Raw genomic sequence first — 12,383 nt, 5'->3', positions numbered from 1 at the left:
CGTTCAACCCAACTACGGCAATCACATGTAGCGAAACATACATGTATACATGTTTTCACTGAGCTTTTCACGTTGACACCCTCTTTACTCTGCCGCATTGAGTTGAGCAATGCTCATCCTCTCGTTTTATTCTCTAAGTGACCGGATAAGATGGGAGCACTATGAGTGAAGTAGGATGTAGACAATAGATTTATATTCTATGCACTTGTTAATAAATAGGTGCTATAAGGTTGAGACGGCGAATATAACAAGTAGAAGGGCATAAAGACGTCTCGGAAACTGTCATTTCAACGGATATCAACCTAATAGTTGCTTAATATCACTGGAGAGCCATGACCGTTGCCAAAAGATAAGACACACCTTGGAGGGGAAACTGAATCTTCTCTGTGCCCCATGACTTGCCTGCCCCTAAATCACATAAACCGGCGCCGAGACCAATGCTCCCCACACGCCAGTATATCACACCTACGTTTTCCAAGATTGCGCACCCCATACACCTTCTGGGCCTGTTGTCACTACACCCTGCCTTCACAGCCCACAACCTGTTCACACAACATACACAGTCAGGCTCTGATCCCTTCTACCCTGTCTGTCTAACCTACATGTTACTTCTGCTTCATCCAACCTGCTTTATCGGCTCACAACCGGTTCGCAACACGCGCGTTCAGGCTATGGTCTTTTGCACGCAGCCTGCCCAGATTAAGGCATCACATCTTGCTAGTATGTTTTGGTCTACTCCACCGGTGACAGAGCTCTTGTCTCATGAAGGGCAACGATATCTGGGCCATTTCTTTTGATTTAGGGACTAACCATCTAATGTAAAGGTTTCCGAACGGCACAATGGCGCTCAACCAGCCCGAGCATGTTTCAGAAGGAGAATACGAGATGTCAGACTATGTAGGAAACGACGACGACGTTCCCAACGACGATACGCCTGAATCTTATAAGTACATTGATTTCTACTCAACAAAGGATATTGTCGAAAATCAGACCTTGAGGAAGAGGACGAGGACGAAGTCGACCAAGACAACGACGACGAGGACAATAAAGCCTTTTGCTCAGAAAATCGAACGTTTAACCTTGACGACGAGCCCAAAGATGTCCGCCTCGACAGGTTCCACCTGAGAATGGGGAACATACTGAGGTTTCTGATGGGAAAAAGAGAGAAAGCAGTATCGGGTGACTTCGACCCCGATGACAAGTGGTTTTGCGATGAGTTTGTCCAGCCCTTAGGGAAACAGTCGGTTGAGGAGATCATGGGTATCTTCAACGATATAATCCCCGAGTCTACGAGAGCAATCTTAGGATGTGCCACTTTAACTCCCGAACACATAATGGCATTGCCGAGCATTGATCACTCCGCATCAGATCCAGGTGTTTACCTGATATGCTTCGAAAAGGCTAGTGATCTAGAGTTTGAGGCGGCAGATGTACAGTTTACCGGTCTCAATAAACAAGACCATAAGGTACCCAGTGGATTGTACACCGGATCTAGTATCAAAAGTGTTTCTGGGCGTTGCGTGAACCACGGTGCCCTCTTCAAGAAGATCAGCACCAAGAACCTTATCTATGGTCGATATCTCGAAAGCGGTACGAAGGTGATGTACCTCTACTGCCACGCCAACCTGCATGAGCTTGTACCAGTGTACCGGCAGGTTGGGGTCTTCTCACAACAGTTAGAGAACATCGATCTTCTACCCACGGACGTGCAGTGGCTCGTTCGCTTGCTTGAGCAAGTCATGATACTGCTCCTAGACGTGTACGAGCCATGCAAGGACCCCAAGCTAAGAAAGACCGTTGGATACTCCGACCGGATGTACAAAAAGGTACTGGAGGAGTGTGGAGTACCGTTGAGTGTCTTCCATCCACTGAACCACGCCATGCCACTGAAACAGACCACCGGCAACGCAAGGAGGTCTGTCAAGCATGTATGCCACCATTGCGGCGCTACAAGCGCGATCACATGGTACCTTGACTCTGCCGCGTCCGAAGAGGCCCTGTTGTACATCTGTACGGCCTGTTATGCGTACCGATCTCGGCATGTTGGTAAAGTACGGCCAAGTAGCTTATTCAACAGTTTCCGGGCAAGACCAACTGCCGGGCCATGTTCAAGTTGCCACACTACTGAGTCCCTCGGATGGGAGTGGCATCCGGCCGAGAAGGACCGTGTTCTCTGTGCGGGTTGCCGTGCTTACTGGTCAAGGTATCAAGCCGATCGACCTGAAAAGAGAGAAAAGCAGTGCGCAAAATGTGGAGCAAAAGACACTAAAGGCCACTGGCACTCTGCTTACGACGAGAATGGAGGAAAGACTGGAGAATATTGGTGCGCTACTTGTGCTATGAAACGTAAAAGGGACGTTGACAAGGAAGCCAAGCAGAACGACTACGCAAGTTGTATATGTTCAATTTGCGGAGCCACCAACCTTCCTGCTTGGAAGACAGCTACAACGTGCTTGTCGTGTTGGCAAGAGAGTAACTCGGACGAGTACTGGAAAAGGAGCAGGGACAGGGACGATTGCTGGAATTGCCATCGTCCATTCCAGAAGCAGAAGATGAAGCCACTTTCGAGCAACGATTGGAGGTCCGTACGTCAATGGCACCCGGAATTAAAAGAGTGGCTATGCAAAATGTGCTGTATAAATGGCCAAAGGCATGGATGTTTTGGGGTCACAACTACCCACCTGAAAGGCCTTGAAATCAGGTGTGAAGATTGCCATGTTTTATATGCAAACAAGTGGACAACACTCGGCAAATCATCCCTCGAACGCATCAATGACAGCAGTATCACCTGGGATCGCATTATTTGCGGGAACTGCTACCAAAAACGGAACACGTTCTTGCTTAGGAAAGCTGGTAGGAAGGATGAGGGCAAAGCTAAGACCGACACGTGCGCGGACATAGTCTTTGACAATAAAAGCATCCATCCACGAATGCCCGGACGGCTTACCTGGCAAGAGTACCAAGGCAAAGACCTGGGGGATGAGCCGTTCTCAAAGACTAAGCTTCTCCTGACCTACTTGCGGCGAGTTCATGGAGTTGACTTGAGGAATGACAAGATCATTGCCGACAAGATGATGGGTGATTTGGAATTGGACGACATGGACACGGACGATGAATGAAGAGATCGTCCCAATCAGTAGCGCCTTTTGGCTGCAACCTGGTGTAGACTGTCTTCAATGTCCCATCTCATTAGTTTACCCTCGTGAAAGTGACAACCTCTTGCGTCCTTTCCTTTTTCTATCATCTATCCTTCTCTCGCTATCTTGCTTATTCTGTTTGCCCTTTTGCTGCATACTATCCTCTTCACCCTCTGTTTCCCATCCGCCGATCTTTGTTCCTCGTCATTTCTTTTTGTTTATCCATCTCGTCGATCTGAATCTCGCATTTCCTCTCTTCTCTGCAGATGCCAGTCTTTCCCTGTCTGTAACATTTTCCTTTTGTCTATCTCTTTGCCCTCTGATATGGCCTATCGCTTGTGGTGACTTTCATTCCCGCGGCCAACTTTGTCTCGATCATCTTGCTTGTCTCTAACTTGCACCCATTTGCATTCTTTCGATGTCGGTTTTTTTCTTTTCCTTTTTTTTTTCTTTCAGTTGCATCGATTGGTATCTTTGGCTCTTATCACCAGTGACATTAGACGCCGCTTCCAGCAATAGCAGCATCCGGGAATACTTCACGCACTGGGGTAAACACCTTTAGTACACAGTGTACTACTCGCATTTCCTCACAATCTTATTGTAGGCACTGAAAATGGTCATCAAAAGAAAGATGCATGAACTGATTAGAACGTAGTTGAAATACATTGTTGCTGACGAATGGCCGCGGACTAGTTTGCATAAACCGCCTGCTTCCGTATATAGATTGTTGTCAATTGATGTTAATCTGAACATTGTTTTTGTATTTTGCTTGGCTATTCATTTGGTTTTATTTTTCATTGTTACAATTTCCCATTTAATCCATATCTCCATCACTCCATCACGCTCAAAAACATCATTGAAGTTCACATGCACCCCGAACTTCATGCCCATATTTGGCCCAACCGACACCAGTGTAAGTAGCGTAATTATGAGAGCCCCAAGAGACGACAAGTTTGCAACCTACCAGTCCTCTTTAATGTCTGGAAAAGCAGTGTGGTCAGAGTCTTCCATTTCCACATCTGAATCCCGGACAGAGTCCAGCCACTCTTGGGCTTTGCTAAACTTCTCTCGCTCCTTCAATAACTGAGCGCGGCGATGCTGCCGCTCGGGGTCTTCAGTCATGAGATCAAGGCAGCGGGCACGACCTAAGGTACCTATTAGCAACATTTTCCAACTTCGTATCCAACACAGGTAAACGTATGCTCACCATTATCACCGAAGATCTCCAGGTCGTCACGAAGTGTATTGACGAGACTTGCACGGCAAGCCCGGAACAACTTCATATGCGTAGACTGACACAAGACGTCCAGGAAACGAGAAGACGCAATATCGTAGTAAGCCAGCGAGCTCTATGATCACAATTAGTGAATGTCAGTAAATCCCCCCCCAGAAAACTTACGGCCATCATGTCAAGTTCTTGGCAGTATCTGTCAGGACCGAGTTGTTCTGGTTGAATTTTCTTGATCTTCTCGGGAATCCGCTCGTCGTTCATATCATGTCCCCGGATTTTAAGCCAGCAATTGGCTCGAGCATTGAATCGACGAGCTCTCAGCACATTCGAGGCATGCTGCATCAATACCTGGTGCTGGCCTTGTGCCATTGTAAACGGTATCTCGCGCTCGGACTTGCAGAAGTCCCTCGTCACCTGCAAGTGAACTTGGCGAAGCTTGCTCATAAATTCTTTCAGGATTCTCTTGAGCTCCTGATACAACCCAGTTTGGTGGTATTGGGCAAACTCTTCTTCGAGAGCTTCACATAACATGCTGTGAACAAGGCTATGGGTAGCCTTCAGGAAGATATCCATGAGCTTTTCCCAGTGATCAACGCTCCGCTTATTCAGGTTTTCAATCGCACGCGGATCGAGCTGGTTGGGGACACCAACTGTGTTGGAGCTAATCTTGAGCTCAGTGAGTTGTTTCAAACTAATTCTTGCAGACTTCAACCCTTCGAAGTGAGAAGTGCTGTAGACAGTCCTTCTCGGAGTTGCCGGTTCGGATGTGGGAGTACCGTTCGCTGGCGACTTTCTTTTCTTCGGTGTTGACGTGTTGACGCCCACGATCTTCATCTCACAATCTGAGTCCACAACTTCAGCCAAGTCCTCAAGGTCCTTCTGCGCAGCAACGTCCAAGATGGGACGGGTCTTTGCAAGTGCGGTTTGGAGATCCATAACAATTTTGTTCCACTGCTCTTGCAGCGGCTTTCGTTGGGAGGAGCCGTTCTCGATACTGGGGGTTCCATCGAAAAGCTCATGGATCTTCCGTTCAAGATCCGAAGTTTTACCCCAAAGGATCCGCTGCACATCTTCAGTTGGAGGATTGGGTAGGGTTTTGAGTTCTGCATCAATGGCCTTCGACTTCTCATCGATTTGCGCAATAATGGAGGGCAAAGATCCTAGAATTTGGCGCATCAAAAGGTCTGACAATGCCGTTTGAAGTTGTCGGGTGCCGAACCGGTCTTCGAAGGCTGCAAGATCTCTTGTCCACAGGGAAGAACCGAAGAACATCTCTTCCTCCTTCCTAGCTTGGGCATGACTGACAAGTGGATCGGGATTGTTTCGAATGACATAATAACCGTGTCCGAGTTTGAATTTGCTTCCATCCAGAATTTCATGCCATTGATCAAATGCTTCATCAGAGGGCCGACGATCGGGTTTCGTCAACACTCCAAGGGTGCGTTCCTTTGCGCCCTTGATATCGCGGACAAGACGGGCAGCACTGGAATTTGTCGCATCATCTGTCATGGGCAGCGTGAGGAGTACGATGCAATGCTCTTGAGAAACATAATCCTTGACAAGGTTCTCGACAAGGTTTACGAGGTACCTTTCGTTGTCTTGTTCTGCCTGGCTAATCACCCCCGGCAGGTCGTAGAATGACAAATTGGGAAGTCCGGAACCGGAGATATCCAGGCGAACGGCATTCGGGGAAAACTTGACTTGCGGTGTCTGTGCCATGTCGGTAGACCCGGGGACAAAATCCTGTGAGTCGGTGCTGGGGTTCAAGATAGCTAACTGGGCGCACCAGATAGCGTTTTTGACATCTTGTTTGTTTTCCAACGTGATGAAATGCTCATCATCCTGTCCACCAAGGGCAATCCATGGTCCTAGTGGCTCTGATTTCTTAGGCATCTTTGAGCGCTTCGACGGATCGAAGATGTAGCGACGCGATAAATGAATCACACATTTCCAGCTTTCGTCGCTTTCAGAAAGATTTATCTCCAGGGGGCATCGAGTGCAGGTTCCTTCGGCTCTAGGCACCTTGATCTCGGAAATACCCTCGATAAGGGAGCTTTTCCCGGTGCTCTGGTCACCGACGACACATATTTTTGGAAGCATAATCTTGCTGTCCTCAATACCCAAATGACTGAGATCTTGGATCTTTTTCACAAGGTTCTTCATGTCCATTGTCAAGTTATCAAGAGAGGAGCCGGGGATTGGTTGAGTGGAGGTCGAATCAGGTAGGCCATGAGACGCCGGCATTGAAACAGCTAATCCAGCTAGAAGAAGACAGAGACTAGTTAGCAGGAAGAGTCTTGTCAGAAGAGACCAGGCTCACCCATGGCTGGACTGGGTTCCGACTTCGGAACTCGATCATACAAGCCTCCCATAGTGGGTGGTCAAGTCTGGAGCAGTGATTGTTAGCCACATAAGACAAGAGACACCAAGTAGAGCCGGAGGTCACTGGCAGTAGAATGAGGCAAAGTGAGACATACCCAAAGGCACAGATAAGCAAAGCAGAGGATATGAACGTCGCACGAGTCAGAGATAAGCGTGATTTTCAAGACAAAGTTGGCTGAAAGAGTAAAGGCCTCTGCAGATGAGGCATACCAGGGGCCAAAGGGATAGACAAGTGGCAAAATTTTCAGACAGGAATGGGCTAGTGTTGACAGATAGGAGGAGAAGGGCGCGGTCGAGGTCGAGGAGATAGGTGAATGAACGAAGATGATGAACAGAGGTGGTCGTATGAAAAAAGGGTGATAAGGATAGTAGAAAAGGCAAGCAAAGGAATAACTCGAAAATGGTAAATGACAGGGAAAAGAAAGGACGACAGAGATCCTCGCGTACACGATGGGTACAAGAAGAGATGGAAGATAGTGGACATACGTTGTGTCTACCAGGTGCTACTGGTTATGGCCCTTCTTCCGGAGACATATATCACTGTATCCCCCGCGCCAGATCTCTACAATTTGAATTTATACAGGTTCGAGTGGCAGTATATGACATGAGGAAGCACCTGCAGTCGCTAGGCAACGAATACTTGGAGAAATACAGGTAGTAGGAATTATAACATTTTCGGGGCAGCCATTCATCGTTTTTTCCACTTCATAGCGCTTAGTCTATGCCTCGACAATAAGTATAAGTCGGTAATCCCTCCTCTTTAACAATAGATTGGACCTTCCTGTCCCATGTGTTTCGAACAAACAGCATATTTTCTGTGCCGGTTTGGTAGTGCCGGGAGTGCCCAGCAATTCAGCGAGAACACTCTAAACCAACTTGGGCTTTCTACTGGCTGTATTGGAACGTCTCACCCCAAAGTAAAGGGTATGTAGACACGCCTGGATATTGAGTCAGCTACGCTAGCCCTAACAAGTCAAAATAACGACTCCCTGACTGCGCATTAGCTCTAGACTAAGCGCTTTGTCCATTTAAATACAAATAGTCACTACAAGAAGTATACCACCGTAACGCAGGCACGTGTTGCTATTGGTGATTCGATGATGGACAGTGGTGTCGCCTACATATGTACCAAGCAAAAAGGCTGTGGCGACTACTCAAGGTTGTGGCCAGGCTATCCCTACTATGTTAGTCTTGAAATGGAAGATGGTCATCTAATTGGCTTCAACCTCGAATATAATGCTATAGGAGGTTACAATTCTTGGGGAGCACGCCGATGTATATCTCTCCGTGCCCTAAACCCTACATATCCATTTAGTATCCGCGAACTATGCTCAACAACGGACAAGAAGTATAGCATCCGGGCAGTAGAGTATAATTTTGAATAAAGGTATCATTTACATAAATATCTCATTGCCATCTATGAACGAGTCGGGTGAATTTAAGAATGAGTCATGAGAGTTGGGAGTTGTAAGAAATCGACCAATCACACGCCATGCCGATCCCGCCCAAAAATTCCAGTCCCTCATCCCACCATCCCACCATCCCACTTTTTGTTCTCCGTAACCACACATCATGGCGGATTCTAACCCTGTTCAAGAGGCTACTGCCTCCATTGCCAACCTTCTTCTTGACGAGGTCACCGGCGAGAAAGTCTCCAAGACTGAATTGAAGAGACGCCAGAAGCAGCGTGAGAAGGATGCCAAGAAGAAGGAGAAGGAGGCCGCTGCTCCCCCCAAGGCCGAAAAGAAGTCATCCGCCGAGGAAGAGGAGGCCAACTTGACTCCCAACGTTAGTGCTCTTGCGATTGAATCAAGCCCAGTCCCCTCTGAAGCTAATTAATGCGTCATTCCAGCAATACTTCGAGATTCGTTGCAAGAAGATCAACAAGCTGCGCGAAACCAAGCAGCCGGATCCCTATCCCCACAAGTTCCACGTCGACACTGACCTCCGCAACTTTGTCAAGGAGTATGATGGTCTCCAGAAGGGCGAGCAGAAGCCCGATGTTACCGTTCGCGTTGCTGGCCGTATCTATACCAAGCGTACCTCTGGTAACAAGCTGAACTTCTACGACATCCGCTCAGAGGGTGTCAAGGTCCAGGTAATGTGCCAAGCACAATTTGCCACCGGAAAGCCCTTCGAGGAGCAGCACGAGCACCTTCGCAGAGGTGATATTGTGGGCATCGTCGGTTTCCCTGGTCGAACCAACCCTAAGAACCGTGACGATGGTGAACTTTCTATCTTCGCCACTGAAGTGGTCCTCCTGACCCCTTGCCTGCACGCAATTCCTTCAGAGCACTACGGCTTCCAGGACAAGGAGCAGCGTTTCCGCCAGCGCTACCTGGATCTCATCATGAACGACCGGTCACGTGATGTGCTTATTACTCGATCTAAGGTTGTTTCCTACATTCGCCAGTATTTCGAAAAGCGTGATTTCATTGAAGTTGAGACTCCTATGATGAATGCCATTGCTGGTGGTGCCACCGCCAAGCCTTTCACTACCTACCACAATGAGCACGACATGAACCTCTTCATGCGTGTCGCCCCCGAACTCTACCTCAAGATGCTCGTTGTCGGCGGGCTCAATCGTGTCGTAAGTGATAATGTAACACCCAACATTGCAATATACCCACCCTAACCACTCTGCAGATGGAGCTCAACCGTTGCTTCCGTAATGAGGGAATTGACCTTACTCACAACCCAGAATTCACCACCTGTGAGTTTTACCAGGCTTATGCTGATGTGTTCGACCTGATGGACACCACCGAGGACCTCGTTTCCGGTCTGGTCAAGCACATTACTGGTGGTTATGAGACAGTATTCCACACTCAGACTGGTGAAACCTACAATGTGAACTGGAAGGCGCCTTGGCGGCGAGTGGAGATGATGCCTGCTTTGGAGGAGGCCTGCGGTGAAAAGTTCCCTCCTGGTGACCAGCTCCACACTGCGGAGACCAATGAATTCCTCAAGCGTGTTCTGAAGAAGATGAACGTGGATTGCTCGCCCCCTCAGACCAATGCCCGCATGCTTGACAAACTTGTGGGTGAGTTCATTGAGAGCACTTGCATCAACCCCACTTTCATCACTGGTCACCCCCAGATGATGTCGCCACTGGCCAAGAAACACCGACACATTAACGGTCTCTGCGAGCGTTTCGAAGCCTTTGTTTGGTAAGTTCTCAGCCAAATATTAGCTACCAAGGCTGTTTTGCCCAGAATTGGCCTATCAGCTTCCAGGGGATTTTAGCTAACTAAATTATAGCACCAAGGAGATCACAAATGCTTACACTGAGTTGAACGATCCATTCGACCAGCGTATGCGCTTTGAGGAGCAAGCCAACCAGAAGGAGCAGGGTGATGACGAGGCTCAGATGATTGACGAGAACTTCTGTCAATCCCTCGAGTACGGCCTGCCCCCGACTGGTGGCTGGGGTATGGGCATTGACCGCCTGGTCATGTTCCTTACCGACAACTACAGCATCAAGGAAGTGTTGACCTTCCCCATGATGAAAGAGGACAAGACCGCTGCCGAGCCGAAGACTGCTGCCGAAGTCGCCGGTATCGAGCCCAGCCCCGAGGAAGGAATCCGTATGTTATTAATATCAGCAAATTTCCACGAGCCGATATCACTAACAATGACCATACAGCCCACAAATGAATAAAATAACATGATCTTCCGAGAAGAGGACGGCGACGCTATGGGTGTGTAATGCGTCTTGGGGTTTGACAAACACAGATAAAATGGGCTCTCAAGAATATCTAGGCGATACAATCCAATTTCTAACAATATCCGTTGTATTTCAATTTAAAATCGGTTGATACTAACGTAGATCAATATCTCTTTGCCAGAAGGCAAGCCATGGAGTCACTGATAGTTAGCTCTAATGAGGTTGACCAGAGATTGATCCATTTAATCAAGTATATCTCTGCTATATTTTCGAGGGTTACGATCTGTTTGCTTGCCTTTAAACGGCAGTCTCCTTAAACCATCATCCGATCCCATGAGACTGTATTTAACAATGCCCAATACAACTTGCATCTGAGAACATTCATCAACCCCAAGCCTTTTATCTACACTCACCACATATCCATTTTCATTTCCATTTCCATTTACATTCCCCATCGTCTTCTTTCCTTTTTGCGCAAAGCAATACTTCAGATATCATCAAGTACCATCGAGTACAGCTCTGTTGGAATCATGGGTCATCATACCATGCCTCTCCCTCGCATCCCAGATCTGAGTCTCCCATCTTTTCGAGAGCTGGACGAGTCTGTCGAAGCCAACAGGCGCAACCAGCCTTGCTCACATGTTTCTAGCAACATGTACGATGGAATAGGCAACAGGTCCTCGTCTTCGCCCCAGGATATCAATACCCTTCCTAATCCGTATCCACCCTATCCAGCTAACGGATGGCTTGTCCCGCCTGACCCCAGTCAGAATGTTTGTATCCATCCGTCTCTCCCTCGAGATATCATTCTTATATCTAGTCAGGCGTTTCGAGAGCCCGGATTTACCTACCAAGATGTGCGTGCGAAATGCTAGATATACGACACAGGGAGTACTATGTATAGCTGACGAACAACAGGTCTCCGCTGGGGTTCTCCAACCCAATGTGAACGTGGATAGAGGTAAGGAAGAGAGGACAAAACCCCACATTTCCGCACGAAAACACAGCTAACAAGCCCATCCCACAGAGCACCATCTCGTCCCTCAAATCCCTCAACTCCCTGGACTCGCTCTACGCCCGAAGGAAACCCAGGTACTTCAGACATCCCCAACCCCAACGCAGTCAACTCTTAGCTCCGCGCAGACGGCCCTCCGCGAGACCCTATCTCCAAGCACGCAGGTGTCATCAACCCCGGAAAAGATCTCCCCCAACGCGCCTCGACCAATCCCGACAAACCGGGTACCACCAAACAAGCAGATCAACCGCCAAAGAATCAACCGCGACGCAGCCGCAAACCACCGAGCCCAGAGACGACGAGTCGGCGTCCACTTCTCAGAAGTGGCAGCCCACACCGCGAAGTGCGATGTATGCAACAAGCGCAACAAGAATGGCATGTCCCGCTGCCAGAACTGCGGCTGGCAAGTCTGCCGCAAGTGTCTGACCGATCGAAACGGAGACAGAACACACGCCTCGTTTGGAGCTACTCATGTCCCCGAGGGCGGCGGCGATATGCCGGTATCTTCCCCGCCGGTGGATGGGACTCAAGATCGCCCACCTTCCAAGTCAATTGCTGAAGTCAGGGCTGCGCAAACCTTGCTGGATCTTGGATCTTTCAGTAACGGAGCCGGAACCGGAATGCCTACTACCACCGGAGAGGTGAAAGGTTCTGCAAGTGGACAGAAAGTGGCCCCAGTGCGTAGCCGAGTCTTGAAGCATCAGGGAGATGCTTTGTCTACTGATTCTGATATGACGATGTCGGTTATTGGGGATGAGGAGTGGGCTCAGGATGAGTCTGATATTCCTATTGGTGAGGACGGTTTGCCTATTGGGTATGTCATAACTCGACGGAACCCTGCGCGTGCTGCGAGGCCTTCTACCAAGATGGCGGAGTAAGTGGCTGTGGATTTGAGCAGACAGATGAGAGCAAGGAAGTATCACTGAGATCTGCAAAATGTCAGAAAATGGTGGG

General features: G+C 48.7%; 5 protein-coding genes across 5 annotated transcripts; 4 read left to right on the top strand and 1 right to left on the bottom strand.

The window, feature by feature from the left end:
* Positions 1 to 602: 602 nt before the first annotated feature.
* Positions 603 to 2,343, top strand: N7489_007540 (uncharacterized protein; the record flags this gene model as incomplete). Its single annotated transcript, XM_056713290.1, has 3 exons — positions 603 to 720; positions 973 to 2,010; positions 2,078 to 2,343. The coding sequence occupies 3 exons, from the start codon at positions 603 to 605 to the stop codon at positions 2,341 to 2,343; spliced, it is 1,422 nt and encodes a 473-aa protein (XP_056567005.1).
* Positions 2,344 to 2,930: 587 nt separating this feature from the next.
* On the top strand, positions 2,931 to 3,119 carry N7489_007539 (uncharacterized protein; the record flags this gene model as incomplete). Its single annotated transcript, XM_056713289.1, has 1 exon — positions 2,931 to 3,119. One exon carries the CDS (start codon positions 2,931 to 2,933, stop codon positions 3,117 to 3,119), a length of 189 nt encoding a protein of 62 aa, XP_056567004.1.
* Positions 3,120 to 4,097: 978 nt separating this feature from the next.
* On the bottom strand, positions 4,098 to 6,740 carry N7489_007538 (putative dynamin GTPase; the record flags this gene model as incomplete). The annotated part of the gene is made up of 4 exons (XM_056713288.1): positions 4,098 to 4,282; positions 4,345 to 4,486; positions 4,537 to 6,629; positions 6,689 to 6,740. The coding sequence occupies 4 exons, from the start codon at positions 6,738 to 6,740 to the stop codon at positions 4,098 to 4,100; spliced, it is 2,472 nt and encodes an 823-aa protein (XP_056567003.1).
* A 1,582-nt stretch (positions 6,741 to 8,322) lies between these two features.
* Positions 8,323 to 10,404, top strand: N7489_007537 (lysine--tRNA ligase KRS1; the record flags this gene model as incomplete). The annotated part of the gene is made up of 5 exons (XM_056713287.1): positions 8,323 to 8,538; positions 8,603 to 9,340; positions 9,397 to 9,917; positions 10,009 to 10,334; positions 10,394 to 10,404. The coding sequence occupies 5 exons, from the start codon at positions 8,323 to 8,325 to the stop codon at positions 10,402 to 10,404; spliced, it is 1,812 nt and encodes a 603-aa protein (XP_056567002.1).
* Positions 10,405 to 10,944: 540 nt separating this feature from the next.
* On the top strand, positions 10,945 to 12,301 carry N7489_007536 (uncharacterized protein; the record flags this gene model as incomplete). The annotated part of the gene is made up of 3 exons (XM_056713286.1): positions 10,945 to 11,271; positions 11,333 to 11,375; positions 11,442 to 12,301. Coding segments are annotated over 3 exons (1,230 nt in total), but the record flags the coding sequence as incomplete, so codon positions are not given.
* Positions 12,302 to 12,383: the final 82 nt, after the last annotated feature.

This window comes from Penicillium chrysogenum, assembly GCF_028827035.1.
Source record: "Penicillium chrysogenum strain IBT 35668 chromosome Unknown utg000004l_segment0_segment0, whole genome shotgun sequence".
NCBI lineage: Eukaryota > Fungi > Ascomycota > Eurotiomycetes > Eurotiales > Aspergillaceae > Penicillium > Penicillium chrysogenum.
The sequence above is the reverse complement of the archived record's forward strand: the minus strand, read 5'-3'. Positions and strand labels throughout refer to the sequence as shown.